The sequence below is a fragment of the Malaclemys terrapin genome, chromosome 15 (assembly GCF_027887155.1).
Source record: "Malaclemys terrapin pileata isolate rMalTer1 chromosome 15, rMalTer1.hap1, whole genome shotgun sequence".
In the NCBI taxonomy this organism is placed as follows: Eukaryota; Metazoa; Chordata; order Testudines; family Emydidae; genus Malaclemys; species Malaclemys terrapin.
The window spans coordinates 33,541,517-33,561,966 of record NC_071519.1 but is presented as its reverse complement, the minus strand read 5'-3'; the positions used below and the strand labels follow the sequence as shown (position 1 = coordinate 33,561,966).

The following is a 20,450-nucleotide window of genomic DNA, read 5'->3' as shown; positions in this document are numbered from 1 at the left end:
AATCACTGGCCGTAGACATGATAAGCAAACCGGGAAGGAGGCGGAACTGCAGCAGACCCTTACCTGGGAAATACTTGCGCCATTTCTCTGCCAGTATGTTGTCCACTGACTGACTGGCCGAGGAAGAGAGGCCGGAGTTCAAACCGGTGCTCCATGCCCACTGGTTAACCAAAGGCATCGCAGCAGGAGGCACAATGGGGCCAGCAGCCTGGGCTCTTGCCAAAGAGGTGTATGTGGACAGAGGAACCCCATCGCTGGGCAGAGCGGCCATCGGCACCCGCACAGCAGTGAAGAGCGGAGGCTGCTGATGGTTCAAAGAGCCCAAGGTGCCAAGGACCCCGTTCAGCTCAGCGGTGATGTGCTGCAGAGTGTTGGTCAAGTGCTGGATCTTGTCGAGCTGGGGGAACTGGACGTCTGGTTTCAAGTCAACTAGTCAAAGAAAGAAATACCCAGATCACCAGAGGGATACGATTTAAAGGAGACCTTGAGTCTATTCCCCACAGGCAGCACCATTCTCCAACATCTCCCCACCAAGAGCAACTTATCCTCCCATGCACTCCGTCTCCATGCTTCACAGAGGCTGAACTTCGTACATTCAGCTAAGCGAGTGAGGCAGTCTGGCCGCAGAGACCACGGGGCAGTTCAGTTCCATGTCGATGAGCAGGGAACTTTGGCTAGAAGGCTCTGGTCAGGTGTGGTGTGGAGGAGAGGAAGTTGGGGAAATGAGATGAAAAGGGACAGGATCCCGGAGATTCCAAGGATTAAACTCTGATGGGGAAAGGAGGATACAAAGGGACACCAGGCACTGGGATGGCAGAGCTGAAATACTGCTTGCAGCACAAGCCCTGATTTGCAGTATAAGTGCGCTTCTGTCCTTCCTGCCCATTACAAGTTCATGAGCGGGGCCGGTGCAGCGAGTGAGCTTCCGCTGAGCTCCGCAACAGCCACCCATCTGTAGAGCGCGGATTTCCCTTGCAAACGGCTAGCTCTTTGCAGACCAGCACAAAGCCTGCTCGCAACATTAACATGTACAAGAACTCAAATACTGGAACACCAGGAGCCTGATATAATTGAACTCTACACAAACTGAGCAGGGAGGCAGAGTGGACGGATTGCACTCCACAGGCTCATGCACATCACAAAGAAACCTGGTGCCATGGGAAGGTTAGAGGACCTTTTAAATGAAGGTGAAGTTGTAGCCATCAGCCTGGTCAGCATCTCTGGAAAAAGCACAATCCTTCTGCATGGTTACCCATTTACTGAGCGCACTGCTATTCACACACACTGCTCTAATCACGGGACAGTAAAGAACAATCCCAACAGGAGCAAGGCACAAGGAATTGCAACAGCCTCTGTTGCCAAGGAGACAGGGAGAGGAAAGAAGCCCAGTCCACCGAACTGGACTGACGGACACCAAGAAGTAGGGCAATAGGGCCTGGCTCTAGCATCGCTGGGGAGGGCTCAAGGTTTCTGGCACCATAGTGAAAAACACGTATTTTAAGCCACATTCAAAGGGGAGCCTTCGCTTGCCGAGCCACATACACAGAGTGCTACAGGCAGGGAATAATTCTTGGTACGAAATATTGTGCCTCGAGCGCTGGCATAGAGTTTAGAGTTTAACAGGCACAAGCGAAAACAAGACAAGGCAGAGACCAGGAACACACAGCGGGAGGGGTGTGGTGATGCAGAATGTCAAACACTGGGTACAATGCACAAAGCTCTGAAATGCAGCCATGGCAAGACACACTGAACCCTTACATTTGTGCTGAGGTACATCTGTGCTGCTCAGGCTGTGTGTGTCTTCGGAATCACTAAGGTCAAAGGTTACCACCTTTTTACACGCAGCACCCTTCAGTGTATCTTCATCAGAAAGCTGGTCAAGAGAAGGAAATATTTACAGTGGGGGAAAATAAAATAATGATCTTCTACACACTTCTGTCCCTTGGGAAACCAAATCAGGTCTAAAGCTCCTGCAACTCCACGCTAGATACCCCATAACTGCTCTACACAGGCCGCACTTGGTGCTCTCGCATTGGAGTGTTATGAACCAGGTGAAGATAGCAGTACAAATGTGGTTCCCTGCTCTTGGGTCAGCGAAGGCTGGGAGTGTTGCAAAGGAATACGGCTCAGTCTACGGAGGGGGCAGGCTAGGTTGGGGACCGCACATTACAATTTCTGCAGTGACTCCCTGGAGTCAGAAATCATAAGGCCCAGCACGAGGTGAATAGGCAGGGAGGTGTCTCTCCATTAAGAGCTTGACTTTCAAAGATGCTATGCTCTTCGATCGCCCGCTGATCCTGGGCCTATGGAACTCACCCAAGTCACTGACCGAGCTGGGAACATTTCCAGGAGCGCTGGCTCTCAGACACCTCCCTTAGCATCTAGGACGGCCTACTGGCTAACAGCACTCACTAGCCAATGTGTCCTCAGCTTCTGAAGACCCCAATAACCAAGGATTTTTCCTGCTTACTTACCATAGAAACCCTGTGGTCACACAATTAAATGGTGAGCAGGTACCCTGCAAGCCGAGGGATTGTACAGTATCTAATCTCACCCATGTAGACAGTTAATATAACCTCCGTTTAACCAGCACGGAAATTGGATTTTTCTATTTTTTAGTGCATCAGAGACAGCACTGACTCACTTCTAGCCTCATGGGCTAATTCTGAAGGAAGAATCGCTCATTCTGCTCTAACAACCGTGCTTTTTCCACTCAGAAGCCTGCCTGGCAAGCTGCTCACGCCAGAGAAGCTCTCCATCCCCCAGCCCCTCTTGGCTACACAGCTCGTGACTCATGTGGATTCATTCCAGTTTGGTTTGTAGTTCCTTGCAGACCTGTGACCAGCCTCCTCTCCCCACTGTGCTCACACACAGGCAAACAGATGCCAGCCAGCTCCCAAAGCAATCCAGCTCCAGCCATCAACCCTCAGCCGACATCTAACCGGCCCTCACTGGAACTGAAATCCCTATGAAGTCCCCGCATCAGGGAGTGAATCTGGCTTTCTCTGGACACTGTGGCTGGTTAATGCCAAGTGATTGAGATGCTGGCAGTTACCTCTTCCAGCAGCGAAGACTCCAGTTGGCTCAGCTTCTCTTCCTTCTTCTTCAGCAGCACCTGTCCTTTCCGCATGGCCGACTTCATCTTGTCCAGCTGCTCGGATTCCTGCCGTGGAGCAACCGCCCAGTCAGGGAGGAAAATTAAATCAGAGTGATGGAAAATAATTGTTTTTTCTGATTTGGATTGTTTAATCATTTTAACCCAACACAGAAGATGGTGATTCTGGAGTCACAACACAGCCCAAACCCCTAGCAGCACAGGAGGGAAGGGTGCGGGAAACTCTTAAGCTTCTCGACAAAAGGAAGTTACAGCTCCCACCTGCCCTTTCCACAAAGGGAACGGCTTTGGTGCTGCATTTTCAGCCAGCCACTTGTTCTCACTGGAAATCCCATGGCAGTGTGTGGATAACGGTTGAGGTGCTAACCACCCTGGTATCCCGACCAAATTACAGTCTGCGTCATTACATCCTACATTCCCTAACTTCCTGTCCCACTGGATAGAGGATTCTTCTCGACTTCCTGTTCCAAACGTTGTGGAGGGATGCTGAGCTCTGCGAAGCAGCCTGCGACCATCACACCAGAGGCCGTGGCGTGATCCCTGTGTACAGTCTGCATATGAGCTCATTTAGCAAATGCTTTAGCATCCATCCGCAAAGAAGTGTCAAATAATTGCAAAAACCACAGCTACAGAACTGCGGGCAATAGAATTACCATGAGTTGCTCATCCCTTCCTTTGCAATTTGCAGAAGATTCTGTGATGTGGCAACACTCCAGAGGAAGTGTCATTTTACAGAATGTCCAAATTCAGGTATTTCATCCGTTTCGGAATAAATGGAGTTAGGTTTTTATCAAGCTAGTTTCTCAGGTGCTAAAAGTACCACATTGCATATTCTAGCAGAGGCTCAAAGGGCTTTCCAAACGTTAAGGAATTAATCTCTACGGCCACCCTGGGAGGGAGGGGAGAATTTTAATCCCTGTCTCACAGATGAGGAAGATGATGTGCATAGTTTAACAGTAACTCTGGTGCCCATCTGGAGACACACAGGGACTGATTTCCAGGAGGACGAGCACCTCCAGCGTCAAGTGCAGTTGTGGGTGCTCGACCTCCCTGAGAAAAGTCAGGTCCTGCCTGTCTGAAGTTGGGCTCCCAAACTCAGGGGCCACTCTCAAAACCTTAGGCTTAGTGGCTTGGCCAAAGGCACACAGGAAGTCTGTAGCAGAGTCAAGAACACGCTTTGTCCCTGGACTCCCACTCCGAGGCCGGAACCACAACGCCACCTGGGTCTCAGAACACAGGGCGCCACCTCACCTCCTCCAAGTTCCGCCGCACGTCCTCCAGGAGCTGAGAGCTGTCAGGGTCCTGCACTGCGTCCTGGGCCCGCTGCAGGTTGTGGTGCCACTGCTGCTTTGCAGCTTTCAGTGCAGTATGCCTTTTCCTCATGGAGCGAGTCTGACGCACCAGGAACTCCTTGGCATTCTTTATGGAGACGCCTTCTGCCGAAATGTAGCGTCTGACACTGCGGGAAGGAATCGCGGGAGAGAGCTTTTAAACGCCATTACCCTGGAAATAGGTCAGCGCTGCTCTCTGACGTCAGGAATTTCCCAATGGTTTTGGAGCTGGTTTTCTACCTCACTTGCATAAACCGGGCAAGTATGATAAAACCCCTCAGTGCAAATAGGGTTGCTTCTCCTGTACAACGTAGGCCTCGGAGATGCCGTCAGGAAGCATGCCAGCCCCTTTCTGTAGCTGCAACAGCCTTGCATACCAGCCACGATCCGCAATTCACGGACTCAACTACTAACGGCTACGCTATTCCAGGTGCTATAACCCATCCAGTTGTGACGCTCTGTGGCAGAGGGCAGCACTGCACTCAGCCTCGTTCTCTTGGGCTGTGCATTCCACACTGCACCTCTGACGAATACATTTACACACAACCGCGCGGACAGCATTTTTCAAAGTGGCCGGTGTGTTGATGCTTACTTGTCAAGTTGGAGGTCACTATCCTCATTGCTGTGCGAGGTTAAGGAAGCAGGCTCTCTGGAGGAGTGCTAGAGGTTTAAACATTTCAAAATCAATTAATATGCGAATGAAGGAAGAACCTCATAAGCCCAGGAGAACGCGAGTATAGAGCGTGAATGACAGCGGCATGGAAACTGCCCTAGGCATGGAAACTGCCCAGTGCAGAGGAGTGTTTCTCTATGGGAACACTTTAAAAAACAAAGATCTCCTTCCCTGCCCAAGAGCTGCTTTCTTTCCCAGGTTCCCCAGACAAGTTTCGTACAAGAGCACTCCAAACCTCCCCAACCAATGTGCAATGAAGGGAACAAAACCAGAGCAACACATTCCTTTTTTCTTTTGAAGGACAAAACCCCTGCAAATAACGTCAGCACAGAGGAGTAAGTGAGGGGTTCAGACCTGCTCCTTGGGGGCTGGGAGAGGGAGTGGGGAACCGTAAGGCTCTGGAAAGGGGTGTTTCTATGCAGCACGTTACTGCTTTGGAGTGACACCATTGATACAGTAAAGCCCTTGTCCACATCAACGTGAGAAACAACAAATCCAGTCCCAGGTATCTCACTGCCCTACTGGAAAGGCTCAGGGAGCTAGGAGACTCACAGAAGCAGCTATCGTTACTGGGTGCTCAAGGTGAGCACCTTATAGCAGACGCCTATAGCACCCAAGACCTCGGGGGAGCCTAGGACCAGCAGTAATCGCCTTGGAAATGCCAAGGATCTAGTGCGCCAAGTGGCCTTCGGGAGACGCTCTAGGATTACATTCCCCGAGGTATATAAAGGGGATGACGAACGCGCCAGAGAAATGAACACACAGACTAACAATGTCCTGCACGGTGGTGGCTTCTCCCATTCAGGAACCCAAAGCGCTGTACAAACAATCATTAAAATGACGGAGAAGTGAGCTGGCTGCCGGGATGGAACAGATCTTCGGCAGAGCCAGAAATAGGATCCCAGGTTCCTGGCTGCCTGTCCTGTGTCCTCGGTCACTAGACTTTGCTTCCCTTCATTTAATCAACAAATAACCCCTCCCGCCTGCAACGATAATCACCCATCTCTGCATCTATAAGCCAGAGCAGGCAGCAAAGAACCTAGGCGGGATTTTCAAAGGGACCTAAGGGAGGAGTTATGTGCACAGTCCCTCTAATTTGGGAGCCTTTCAAAGGCACAAACACACACCAGTCTCCATAAGGAACTCAAATGCACAGGCTTTTACTCACAGCTTGAAGCGTCTCTCTCAGGTCCTCAATGTGGAGCTCAGCTTCCCTTCTGGGAGATGTCATGTTATCTTCAGCTACCAGCTCCTTCAGGGTCTCCTGTTTGCTCTTGACTGCAGCCTCTAGTTCACTGCCACAGAAGATGTCCACAATGTGCGGCGGAGGGAGGGGAGGGGGAAGACATGCAGTCAAGACACAGAACAGACAGGGACACAGAGCCATGCTACTCACAAGAATTCACAACACTCTGCAGAAGTCAGATCTCCCTGAACTCCTCAAACTGGCTCCTGCCCACAATCTCCCAAAGGGACAATACCAGGGACTTCATGCTCTGCAGATCCAGGCCATTAGGAAGTGTGTCTGGATATAGGGCTGAGGGTAGCCAGGACCCTGCCTCCTGCTGTTTAAACACAGGGTCCTACAGCTACAGGCTGAGAAGTGTCGCTGGATAAGCTACTGAATTGGTGTCCAAAAAGTAAATATCAGGTCTACACTAATGTTTTAATGTAACAAAGTCCACTGACTACTTGGGACAATGTTGGTTTATGCCAACGTACACCCTTAAAACAGGAACAAGGAAGTATGCCCCCCAGAGGTCTCAGGAAGATCTTCCTGAGAGTCTGTCAGTCACCCAAGGTTCTCAAAGCATTTATGAACGTTTCCTCGTAAGCCAGCTGTGAGGAAGACAAATGCTAAATACATGCTTCAGAGGGTGAACCTGAGGCTCACAGAGGTTAAGTGACTTAAGCCAGACTTGCACAGCGAGTCATGGCAGCCCTGGGAAATCCCCCAGCATCCAGCTAACATCTAGCGACGCTGCCCCTCATAAATCTGGCACGATCTGAAGCACCAACATTTAAGAAGGTCAGCGGCACAGGGTGGGGTGGGTGTGTACATACGCGCATCAGAGACCATCTCTAGGACACTCACCTGATCCGTTTCTGCAGCCTCTGGCTTCGGGTCTGCAACAGATCCACCTGGGACTCCACCTCAGCTTTCTGGTCTTGAAGCTCCTCCAGCGTCCTGCGCAACTGGCGGATGGATTCCACAAGGTCAGCATGCGCTTTCCTAGACTCCTCTAGGCGGAGCTGCGCGGCCAAGGCAGCTTCCTGGAAATGAAATGAAATGAAAATCCCCCTCATTTCCCCAGCACTGATATACAGCACACAACATGCAAGACATGCGAGTGCTGCACGCAGTGCTTGCAAGACAAGGGAAGTTAAGCGTGCACAACACATTGTTCAAACCTGTGTTTTTGTGTGGTATTTGTCCCTGCTTTTACATACCCAGAAATGGTCCCGACCCAGAATCCCCGGATCTGAACAGCCACGAGCTTGCTGGGAAGTCTGGTTATGTCTAGTACATACAACAATTGGATGCTGTGGGCAGCAAGATGGAGGATTCAGGGGGAAACGACAAACGTGACAGCTGTCATGCCCATACTCAGCCTTCTCCCTCGCTCCCAGTGCGCTGCAGCCATCTCCTGGCGTTGCAGGAGGAGAGGAAAGGCAATGCCCAAGTAACTGACCCAAGCACGGACTCTGTTCTCCGTTTTGGACCACAGGATAGGGAGCAGCCTGAACAGCTCACACTGACCCTGACCTGTTGGTTTCCTTCCATTGGAGGCATTTTCCTCATCTGCCTGCGATGCCTGTCCCATCTTGTGCCATCTGCTTAATGCATCCTCCCAAGAGACGGCCTGACTGGTGACTGCTCCCCCATGGGTGAACTATAGCACTAGAGATGGAAGAGCTCAACCATGTCCCAGCTAGTCCTCCTCCTACTCGGGGGTCAGCAGAGAATTGCCCCCTGCAGTGCAGTGCTCCCATCCCTCCCAGGAGGAAGCAGCAGTCTGCTAAATCTCAATGTTAGGAAGCTTTCCTCGATACCTGGTGCATTTACTTCTGTTCAGATCGACCCCATTACTCCTTGTCTATGTTCCTCTGTCCACTCTAAGCGCCCGTCTCCCTCCCTGTTGCGCATGCCCTTCACAGCACAGCAGACCTCCAGGAGCCATTTCCATGGTGCACAACCACTTGATTTTGCTTAACTCCTGCCCATAAGCCTGCAATAACCTCAAAGCCCACACTGGAGTTGCAGCACCACCGCCCCTGCATAACATTTGGAATGCCCATCACCAGCAGGCAAAGCCAGGCAGACAGTAGGACATGCCTAGCCCTTTCTGGGAACGTGCAGACAAAGGGAGTCAACGTGTTTCACAGGAGTGTCCAAGCTATTCCACAGGCAGTTCCTCAGCTTGGCTTTGGAGACTTCTAGTCCCAATTCAAGATAGCCCCTCACACTGCATGGTGCCGTCAGCCGGCCTCTCGGCCTCGTCCCACCCACCCACGGGAAGTTCTAAAATGAACAGAGTGATTAGATGCTAGAGTTGTCACAACCCAGTGAGATTAAAAAGCAACAGACGCAGTAGTTAGCCTCCCGGTTCCTGGCAAGGAGCACATGGACCCAAATGAGCAAATCCCGTTCTCCATAAAGCAGAGCCGTGTGCAGTAACCTCTCCCTTTGCACCTGATGAAATGCACTCCCAGCTAATCAGTCTGCCAACAAGGCAGCGCTCCTCTCTGAAGCAGAATGGCAAGGGGGATGTTCACATCTAGGACTCAAGAGTTATTCCTGAGCTTATGTTTTTAAAGCCACTGTGCTGATCTGCTCTAGTGCGTCAGGAATACAAGGAATGATGGGCAGCAGCTCCTCCCGAGAGCTGGAGCATACATACATTTCTCTGCAGCTCAGTTTGTTTCTCTTCGTCCAGAAGCTGCTGCCTTTTCTTTCTCATGGCCTCTTCCTGCATAGAGGAGTGAAGAGCAAACCAGTGAACCTTGGAGCATCATGACACCAGGCACAGAAGAAAGTCGACTCTAACACACTGTTGGTCTTGGGGTCAAGTCTAGGCTTGACACAGCCCCAGCTTTCAATCCCACTGGGAAATACTTCAGCAATGTTTCCACTTTTTCACTGATCTCTCCCCATTCATCTTCCCCAGTATTTTGAATGTGAAATTAACAGGGCTGTTTGGGTAGCTCCCTCCTTTGTGTGCTTGGCCCCATGACACCAACTGTGCTGCATGGCACGGAGAGCAGGGCTGGCTAATCAATGCAAGCCCTTCAGAATGTCTCAATGCTCCATTTTCCTAGGGCTTCAGCAAGCACGGAGCCTGACACATGCTGTTGCTTGTGGGAAGAGCAGACTGCCCTGCTCAGCTACACGGACATGCAAGAATTCCCCCAGTGTAGCATCTTACTGTCCTGCAGTCACAGCAGCTTTCAGCCTCCAGCGCTGCTCAGTTCCCTTCCCTTCCCAAGCAGCCTCTCTCAAATGCTGTGCATCAAAGCAAGAGATATACACAGAGCCAGAGATTTCTGCTAGCTCAACGGGAATATCTCACTCACTTTCCAAAAGTCAGAGATCAGAGTGATAGAATCTCAGGGTTGGGAGGGACCTCAGGAGGTCATCTAGTCCCACCCCCTGCTCAAAGCAGGACCAATCCCCAACTAAATCGCTTACTAGCTTTGCCCTGCAGTACAGGTGGGCAATTAATAGGAGGACATGGTCTGAAATTAGGGTTACCATACGTCCGGATTTTCCCGGACATGTCCGGCTTTTTGGGCTCCAAATCCCCGTCCGGGGGGAAATCCCAAAAAGCCGGACATGTCCGGGAAAATCGGACATGCGGTCGGCGGCTCGGGTGCCGGGCCGGGGGCTCGGGGGCTCAGCCGGCGGTGCTCGGGGGGCCCGGTGCCGGGCCGGGGGTTCGGGTGCCGGGCCGGGGGCTCGGGGGCTCCGCCGGCGGTGCTCGGGGGGGCCCGGTGGGCCTGGCCGGCGGTGCCGGGCCGGGGGCTCAGCCGGCGGTGCTCGGGGGGGGCCCGGGGCCGGGCCGGGGGGCTCGGCTGGCGGTGCTCGGGGGGGGGGCCCGGGGCCGGGCCGGGGGGCTCGGCCGGCGGCTCGGGTGCCGGGTCGGGTGCTGGGCCGGGGGCTCGGCCGGCGGTGCTCGGGGGGGCCGGGTGCCGGGCCGGGGGCTCGGGTGCCGGGCCGGGCCAGGGGCTCGGGTGCCGGGCCAGGTGCCGGCGGTGCTCGGGGGGGGGGGCCGGGGCCGGGCCGGGGGGCTCGGCTGGCGGCTCGGGTGCCGGGCGCCAGGCCGGGGGCTCGGGTGCCGGGCCGGGGGCTCGGCCGGCGGCTCGGGGGCCGGGTCGGGTGCTGGGCCGGGGGCTCGGCCGGCGGTGCTCGGGGGGGCCGGGTGCCGGGCCGGGGGCTCGGGTGCCGGGCCGGGCCAGGGGCTCGGGTGCCGGGCCAGGTGCCGGTGGTGCTCGGGGGGGGGGTCCGGGGCCGGGCCGGGGGGCTCGGCTGGCGGCTCGGGTGCCGGGCGCCAGGCCGGGGGCTCGGGTGCCGGGCCGGGGGCTCGGCCGGCGGCTCGGGGGCCGGGTGCCGGCGGTGCTCGGGGGGGCCGGGTGCTGGACCGGGGGCTCGGGTGCCGGGCCGGGGGCTCGGCCGGCGGTGCTCGGGGGGGCCCGGTGCCGGGCCGGGTCGGGGGCTCGGGTGGCGGGTCGGGGGACAGGCTGGGGACCTGCGGTGCAGGGGGTGGGCCGCGCCTCCTCCCCCCACACACACCCCCCTTACCTGCTTCAGGCTTCCCGCGACTCAAATGTTCGGGGGAAGCAGGGGAGTGGGCGGAGACTTTGGGGAGGGGGCGGGGTTGGAGCGGGGGCGGGGGCGGGGCTGGGGCCGGGGCTGGGGCCCCTTTAAAGTGTCCTCCTTTCGGAGGCACTAAATATGGTAACCCTATCTGAAATCAAACAAGTAACCCTCAGAAAGACGTACTTCCACGACACCAGGCTACATGAGTATTCCCCCAAAGCAAAGCAGAAAGCCCAGGGCACTGGCTCGGATAACAAGGGGTGCGATACATGTAGGCTGGGATTTCCAGGGGCATTCAGCACTGGCCCAGTTCTGCTCCCAAGTTCCCCCTGTGACTTTAAGGGGTGCAGTTAGGCCCACTGACCAGTCTCCCCCACAAGGAATAGGGGGAGATGAGGAATGCCAGTTAGGAAACTTTCAAAATGCTGTGTAGGACTGACTCACCTGGTGATTCAGCTGAGCACATCTGGCCCTGGCATCTTTTGCTCTTATTTCGAGTTCCATTTCCAACTCCTGGAGTTTTCGTTCCTGTGCAGAATGAGGAGCCTGACATGAGGGGTTTGCTGAGCCAAACTTCACCACAAGATAGAACAGCAACGATCTCTGAAAACTGCACCTTGTGACACGCTGGTCTCCTGAGAGCAGTGCGCACACTCGTGGAGCCAGAGACCAGGGGCTAGTCCAGGCAGAGCTGACAGTAGCTATGCTAGAAACAGAAGTTCCCACTCACCTTCGCCTTGTGGCTCTGCCGCAAGTCACTAAGCTGCTCATCCAGCTGCTTCTGCAAAGCCCTCAGCTCCCCATCATGGAGCTGTCTCAGGCGCTCCAGCTCCCCTGTCAGCTCCTCGAGCTTCTTGGCTCTTTGCTTTCTCTCCTCCCAGATGCAAAATCAAGAAAGAAGAGCAAAGTTGTAGAGGTCTGTAGCAACATCACATACAGATGTTCTCTCCTGTAGATAAATCTCTGACAATTTTCATATGACTTTACATTGTGCCTCTTCATATAACCTTGTGGTGGGTTTACCCACGTGTGACCTCTGTTTTCATGGGACTTTGTATCAAAGCCTCATTAAATCTCTGACAATTTTCATATGACTTTACATTGTGCCTCTTCATATAACCTTGTGGTGGGTCTACCCACGTGTGACCTCTGTTTTCATGGGACTTTGTATCAAAGCCTCATTTAGAAACTTTGCATTGCCCTTGGTATAATATTATAGCCCCTAAGGATAGAATAAGATAGAAGAAAAATTTCTTTTTGCTAGCAGTAGAACAAGAGCTCCCCTCCCTCCCCCTCTTAATCAATTGCCCTGTTGAATGAATGAGGTGTGAATGAGCAAGGCATGGAAGGCAGCACCTCCAGACAGCCTCAACTGTTGGAGAGGGGCTGGGAGCCAGACCCAAGAACAATAAAGCGTGTCAAGTGGGCTCATTAAAGACAAGCAGACATACTGACGTCCTGGGGGGGGGGGGGGGGGGGTTAGAAGCAAGCACCTTCTTTTGGAAACACCCTTTTTGCAGCATTGGGACAACACTCAAAAAAAAGCAGCACAAAGGACCAATGGACACAGACACAGAGTTTAAATCTGGTATAGATTTGCATAAAAGGAAAGCTGCTATAAAAGTGAGGTGTCTTGCAGAGGACCCCGGGTCTCGTCTTGTCAACATGGGAGCATCGATCCGGATCGGCAGAAGCCCGGCTCCACCCCCTCCCCCATCTAACTCACCTGGCCAGTGAAGTTAAGGGGAGCAACTAATTGGTAACAACAAGACGGAGTGTGTTTGTGTGTGTGTGTGAGTGTAAGTGTAATATATTATATGCATATAATACAGTGTTAATGAACACATGTATTACTAATAAATGTGGCGTTTTGTCTTATTCCCCCTAAAAAAATCCTGTGCAGTACTTTAAGTACAACACTCCCCGCCACCATCCCCACAGACATGGACACGCTGTCTCTCCCCGTGTGGGCAGGCAACCCACCACCAAACAAACAGTCTGGGAAGCAGACAGTTTAATTGGATGGGACCAGAATCTCTTACAGGCAAGGCAACACAGAGAGAAATAGGCCAGAGAAAGAGGAAATCACCTTTTTGTTGCCGGGTGCCTAGGGAGCACACTGTTCTACACATGCCTATTAGTGATTCTGCAATCAGAAACTGGAGGCATACAGATATTCAAGGCCAAGTTTTCTGATGTAGGCACAACAGATGCATCTGCAAAGAACTGAGCACTTGTTTCTTGTGCAAAAATCTGCGTGTGCATACACAAGTCAGTTGTACCCACAAAGGAGGCGCACCCATGCTGGCAGGTCATCCGGGACACACTCCTTCAGAGCCTTGGCCCTAGACTCATTCCAGGTTGTGATACTGCTGCTCAGTGGATGGCGTGGCCATCTACCACCTGGCAGGGTTCCAGCCCTTAGACTTGCTGTACGAGGGGCAGATCTGGACTGTCACTATGGGGCTCCTGGTAACTATTTCTGGGACAATGAGCCAATCGCTAAGGACATCTACAGGCGGACTTTGGCTCTCAGCAGCATTACCTCCTCCTCGTACTGATCCTGAATCCTCGCCAGGACTTCCTTATGCTCCTCTTTCATCCTCTCCATTTTCCGGTCATGGTCTCTCTCCACTTCCTGGCGTTTCTCTTTCATGAGCTCACTGAGCTGCAGTGGTCACAGAGGCAGACTGCATTACACCACGGTAAGGCACAATGATTCCCCCCAAAGCAGCAACTCCCAACATGCACTGTTGCTCCAGCAATACTGAAGCATCTCAGTGCTGAGATTAGGGCAGCCCTGGTACACTCATTGTCCGGCTGGTGGAGCAGGGGTAAGCAGAGAGGTAAGAAACTCAGTCTGCAGGTGGTATGGAACTTACCTGATCTATGGCATCCCTCTCCACCACGAGATACGGAGGCTTGAAACCAAGCTCTCACAACCGCGGCTAAGCATGCATGGGGGGGGAGGGGCACAAGGGGGCAATCTACCTCCAAGGCGGTTGCACAAAAATAATCACCTCTCGCTCAAACTCTGCTACTCGATACATTTTTTGCTGCACTTTTTGCTCTGCTCTCTCCAATTCCTCATGTAGCTGGGCCTCCTCACTCCTCTGGGCCTCTGCTAGATGCTTCCGGAGGCTGGAAACAACCTGCCACAAAAGAAACCACAGACTCATGTACGCAGCATGGCAAAAATCAACATACTCAGGCTCGCCTCTCTCTGACTGGAGCAGGCCCAAGTGCTGATCGAGAGAAGAATCACCTTTAGGAGGTGGAAGAAACTCAGGTAAATTGCACCAATGACATTCAAGGAAGCTATTTGGCGCAGAATCCGTACAGATTCATCACAAGTTTTGGGAACGTTGGCTTTTACCTTTCGGTGTTTCTCTTCTGCTGTCGATTTTAGCTCCTGGAGCTCAGCTGCAAACTGCTTCTCCAGCACTTCTGCGGCCTGCAGGAGAGTCAACACAAAGTGCGGTCTGAAACCCCCATTTCACGGGACGGTCAAGTACAAACGCCCCGTTTCAATCAGCCATTTATACATAACCTTGGAGAAAGCGCAAGGCTCATACCTTTTCCAATCTGAGCTGCACTCAAGGTCTCTGGAGTGTCCTGAATTTACTGCCACCAATGAGACACTACTGGAATAGCGCATTGGCTACATGGGACTAGTTCTTTAAAAAACAAAAACACCCTATGGGGACGGTAACAGAGTTTCCACCATCCCTCTGGTGGCCTGAGGCACTCCGCCTCAGTTTCCCTTCTCACACGGCATTCCTCCATAACTCACCATAACACTCCAGTAGTAATTAAAACACTCCCTTTCTGGGATCCAATTTATTTAGGCCTTACACACATTAATACTGCACACCAGCTTCACCCCGCTGGCTACTGGTTTCAGAATTCAAACAGTTCTCTCTCCTTGAGACAGAAATTCCTGGCCTTCCTTCCCAGAGCTGAGTTATCATTCAAACAGTCCCTTTACTATGTGCAGGAGCCAGTGCTGCTCCCGGCAGATGCTTCCTCCAGCTAGCTACAGCTTCCCAGTCTTCTGCCCTGCCTGGGCCTCCTAGCTCTCTGCCACCGCTTCCACTAGCCATTTCCTGCTCCCCTTTGGCTCCCTTCAGAGCTGCCCTCTAGCAGGCCCCATCAAGGCTGTAAATGAGCACAGGTGGACTGGACCAGTTCCTTAATAAAGAGCCTATCACAGTAGCACCCTTAATTTCAAGGGCTGCCAGAGCCTTCTGGGGGACAGATAGAGGGAAGGCAGTATCCAGACCTGGGGAAAACGGCTTGCTTTGGCCAGGCGAGAGCTTATTTCGTCTGAATCCGTTCGCTCACGTAAACAGAACTCATGACTAGGACTCGCAACTCCCATGTCTTACCTTCAACACTCCTATTACTACACCCTAGAAGAAAATTAGCCTTTTTCACTACTGCATCCCATTGTGTGATCCACCGTAGCCCCCAAATCCTTTTCAGCGGTACTGCCACCTGGCCATTTTGTAGATGGGCATTTGATTTTTCCTTCCTAGGTGTAATACTGCATTTGTCTACTGAATTTCATCTTCTTGAATTCAGAGCAATTCCCCAATTTGTCACGGTCATTTTGCATTCTAATTCTGTCCTCCAAAGTGCTAGCAACCCCTCCCAGCTTCATATCAGCCTCAGATTTTATAAGCATTTTCTCCACTCCATTATCCAAGTCATTCATGAAAATATTGACGAGTAGCAGACCCAGGACAGAGCCTTACAGGACCTGGCTGGATACGTATCCCCAGTTTGACAGCAAACCATTGGTAACTACTCTGAGTACAGTCTTTCAACTAGTTGTGCACCCACCTTCCAGCAATTTCACACAGACCACATTTCCCTCGCTTGTTTATGAGGATATCATACAGGACTGTGTCAAAAGCCTCACTAAAAAGATACAAGTGTAAGTGGAGATCTGTTATTTAGAATCGAAGCTATCGGAGATGGGAAGAGACTTACTAGGTCAGGCCTAGTCCTTCCGATACCACAACATATTCTCCATGCTGATTTTTCAACATCCAGGGGGTTTCCATCCACTTCTTTCAAGACTGTTCCAGTCAGACGTCTCACCATTACTCAGCTTGTGTGGCTGGGCAGGCTACGCGTTATCCCACTACTTCCAGTTATACTACTTCGAGCCCACAAGCATGCTTAGTGCATCACAGAATGCCCAAGAGATTCCTGACACTCCTAACCAATTACTCTCCCCCAGCCTACACCCTGCAGCTACTCACACAGCTCTCACGGGCACAGTTAGTCTTCACTTGGCCCAGCTGCAGGCAAGGGTTACACGAGATCTGCCCAAGCCAGCATGCACCTCTTACCAAACACAAAGAACAATGTGTCTTGAACCCAGGGAGTCTTTGAGATTGTAACGTGGTGTATCTGCCCCAAGGACCACGCATTTGGTAGGAAACTATTAGAATCATCTCCATTATGTTCCCCAGCATTTTGCCCAAAGCTCACGCAGGTGCTATTTGATTTCATGGGGTTGGCAGTACAATACAAGCCTTCTCAGTTTTGACTCTGCCCGGTAAAAATGCGAATTTCACCTCTTTTCTTTCTCTTTCTAATCTCTCCTTTAACTCATTCAGGACTCGCTCCTTCTCCTGTTCTAGCTCTGTCGCTTCTCTCTGCTGTGCTTCCTCAACTTCCACCTTCAGCATCTCCAAAACACGTTTCTTCCTCTCCTCCAAGCTCTCCCTCTCCACCTTCTGCAAGGACTCCCACTCCTCTCTCAGCCTTTGCAATGCAGCCTCGTGCTCAGCCCTGGTAGATTTGTGATAAGGGATAAGACAACACAGGTAAGTAGGACAGTCATATTGCAATATTGCATTTCGTTTAGCAACCAAGCTTGCAATAGGAATACGTGGTACAAGTGCAAATTGCAAGCCTAAAGACGTGAACAAAAGCAAACTCGGGTTTTCAAACATGAGTCAAGTAAAGTATTACCTAGAATGTATGCCTTGGGAATGGGTAATTAGGCAGCCTGGCAAACAACAAAGGCAGCTATTAGAAGTCCACATTTTGTGTGTGTGTTTCTCCCTCTCTCTATGTATATATATAAAAAGTAGAGATGAAAATGATGCTCATGTTTTTTCAGTTCCTGCCCTTGCCTGTCTCCTCCAACTCTCATTCGTCTTGATGCCCCTTGAAGAGCCAGAAGAGGTCTACTCAATCCAACCATCTCCTCAGGCATCCTAATCACAAGGGACAGTGCAACTCACTTATGGGGGGGGGGTTCATTCACAGCCACCAGGTCATCAAAAGAGATGTCTATATGTGGGGGGAAGGGTGGGAGGAAAGCAGCAGCAGTGAATCTCAGAGTCTGGATCAACTGAGTCGGGCCGTGCTGCGAGGCTGAAAAGAGCAGCGTAGACATTCAAGGTCGGGCTGCAGCCCGGGGCTCTGAGACCCTCGGACAGAGGACTTTTTTTTTTGGCTATGTAGACACCCAGAGAGAGGCTTAGCAGCCCAAAAGGAATCAGAAGATATACATTACAAAGACATCCTCCTATAGGACGTTGCTATAGCTCATTTCCATGCCCACTGACCTCTTCTGCTTTAGAAAGTACAAGAGGCACCAAGAAAGCTGGCCAGTTTTGCCAAACAGAAACAGGTACATTTACCTCAAAGTCTGCAGTGTTAGGAGTATTCCCCAATACTTACTATAAGGGACCCCTGTCAATACTGAGATTAAACCATCTAGTTAGCCGGGGCATCATCCACAGTAACGTCACGTTTGTAAGCGTGGCCACTCTGTTGCTTGAGAGCGGGCAGGGTTTCTATTTACAGGGAGCAAAGGGAAGGCTCACACACACCCACAGCTTTACACAGCTGGCACTGAAATTTGCACCTTATTTTCCCCTTTTCTGTCTCAGTCTCTGAGCTGATCTGGGCTCGCAGCTTTGAGAGCTTTTCGACCTCTTCCTCTCTCATCCGCAGCTCTTCCTCCTCAGAAGCCTTCGCCAGCTCCTCTTTAAGAGACCTGCGTGACCAGAAGAAAAGAGATTCAGAGGTTTTAACAACCTTAACCAGCTTCCCTCTGAGACCCACAGATCAGACGCTGGTTCCTGTAGGCGTTATCAGTCTGTCTGAAGCTTTCTCAAGAATTCAGGGCCAAGGGGTGGGGTAGTGTGTCCCTGGATTCTGACAGGAAATTACAGCGACAGAGTTCTTTTTTCAATAAGTCACGTAGTGCTGTGAAAGCTGAAAATGAAAAGATGTCCCCAGATGGCTGGCTGGATCCATTAGCAGCAATTTGGGCTTTGTGTTCTCACAACAAACTCTTTTTATGCTGCTTCCAGGCACCCTTTCTATTGCAAATCCCTTGTCTTGCTCTTGGCTTCTCTCCCCATTTCCTCTGGGTGCTCCATCTTCCACTCCTCCAACAACAAATTATTAAACAATCAATTTGTGAGCACCTAGAGGATAATAGGGTTACAAGGAATAGCCAGCATGGATTTGTCAAGAACAAATAGTGCCAGACCAGCCTACTTTCTTTCTTTGACAGAGTTAGTTGCTTAGTGGATGCGGGGGTGGGGGGAGGGGGAAGGAAGGCGGAGCAGTAGACGTGATATCTTGATTTTTGGTAAGGCTTTTGACACAGTCCCATGTGATATTCTCATATGCAAACTAGGGAAATGTGGTCTAAGGTGGGTGCAAGACTGGTTGAAAGACTGTACTTCAAGAGTAGTTACCTCTGGTTCACTGTCAAACTGGGAGGGTGCATCTTGTGGTTTTCCACAGGAGTCAGTCCTGGATCCACTAATCACTACTTTCACTAATGACTTGGATAATGGAGGGGCGAGTACGCTTATAAAATTTACAGATGACACCAAGCTGGGAGGGGTTTCAAGCACTTTCAAGGGCAGGAGTAGAATTCCAAAACGACGCTAACAAATTGGAGACTTGGTCTGAACTCAACAAGAGGTGGAGGAAGTGATTGGAGGAGAGGCTGTTCTGGACTTGATTCTGACAAACAGGGAGGAACTAGTTGTGAATGTGACGGTGGAAAGCAGATTGAGTGAAAGTGATCACGAAATAATGCAGTTCATGATTCTAAGGAATGGAAGGAAAACAGCAGAATAAACACAGTGAATTAGATAAAGTCTGCCTTCTTGAAGTGCAGAGAATTGGAAGGCAAGATCCCATTGGAAGCAAGTTTTTTCCCTTAAAGGAGTTCAGGAGAGTTGGCAGTTTTTTAAACAGACATTATTAAGGGCACAAGAGCAAACTATACCAATGCAAAGGAAAAAATAGGAAGTATGGTAAGAAATCACCCAGACTAAACCAGGAGATCTTCAATGACTTGCAATTCAAAAAAGGAGTCATACACAAAGTGGAAAATAGGTCAAATTGCAAATGCTGAATATAAAATAAAACACCACAAGCATTTAGGGACAAGATAAGAAAGGCCAAGGCACAAAATGAGAGTAAAACAGCTAGGAATATAAAGGGTAACAAGAAAGCATTTTACAATGCTGGGAAGCAAAGAAAGACCAGGAACAGGGTAGGCCCATCACTAGATGAGGAGGAAAGACAATAACAGAAAACGCAGCAATGGCCAAAGTGTTAAATTATTTTTTTGTTTCAGCTTTCACCCAAAAAGTTACCAGTCAGATACACAGTGAACATCAGAGTAAAAAGGGTAGAACCTGAGACTAAAATAGGAAAGGAACAAATTAAGAATTACTTAGACTAATTAGATGTCTTCAAATCAGCTGGGCTGGATGAAATACATCCTAGAATACTTCAGGAATTGGCAAAGATCTCTGAGCCATTAGTGATGATCTTTGAGAACTCGTGGAGGACTGGAAAGATTCCTGAGGACTGGACAACTATAGCATCCATCTATAAAAAGGGGAACAAGGACAAATCGGGGAATCATAGGCCAGTCAGCTTCACTTCGATATCCAGAAAGCTAATGGAGCAAATAATCAAACTTTCTATTTGTCAGCACGTAGAAGAAAATGAGGTGATAAGTAAGTCAGCATGGATTTGTCAAGAATAACCTTCTTTGACATGGTAACAAGCCTGTGGATAAGGGAGAAGCAGTACATGTCATATATCTTGACTTCAGTAAAGTTTTTGATACCCTCTCACATGACCTGCTCATAAACAAACTAGAGAAATATCGCCCAGACCAGAGGTTCTCAACCTCTTTCTGAGCCCCCCCCCCAACATGCTATAAGAACTCCAGGGCCCCCCTGTGCAACAAGAACTGGTTTTCTGCATATAGAGGCCAGGGCCGGCGTTAGGGGGTAGCAAGCAGAGCAATTGCCTGGGCCCCCCCATGAAGCTACATTGCCCAGGCTTCAGCCCCGGGTGGCGGGGCTCAAGCACCTGGGCTTCAGCCCCATGTGGTGGGGCTTCGGCGTTCTGCCCTGTGCCCCAGCGAGTCTAATGCTGGCCCTGCTTGGAGACCCCCCTGAAACCTGCTCGCGGTCCCCTAAGGGGCCCCAGGCCCCTGGTTGA

At 51.3% G+C, this 20,450-nt stretch overlaps 1 protein-coding gene across 1 annotated transcript in view; it reads right to left on the bottom strand.

Annotated features, from left to right (window-relative positions):
• Positions 1-20,450, bottom strand: part of CEP164 (centrosomal protein 164) — a 94,161-nt gene that overhangs the window by 28,049 nt on the left and 45,662 nt on the right. The window contains 15 exon segments of the mRNA XM_054005462.1: positions 64-429; positions 1,759-1,873; positions 3,056-3,163; positions 4,367-4,574; positions 5,039-5,106; positions 6,288-6,414; positions 7,215-7,393; positions 9,022-9,090; positions 11,382-11,465; positions 11,668-11,811; positions 13,483-13,605; positions 13,958-14,089; positions 14,314-14,391; positions 16,526-16,742; positions 17,830-17,961. Of these exon segments, the coding sequence (XP_053861437.1) occupies positions 64-429; positions 1,759-1,873; positions 3,056-3,163; positions 4,367-4,574; positions 5,039-5,106; positions 6,288-6,414; positions 7,215-7,393; positions 9,022-9,090; positions 11,382-11,465; positions 11,668-11,811; positions 13,483-13,605; positions 13,958-14,089; positions 14,314-14,391; positions 16,526-16,742; positions 17,830-17,961 (2,150 nt within the window).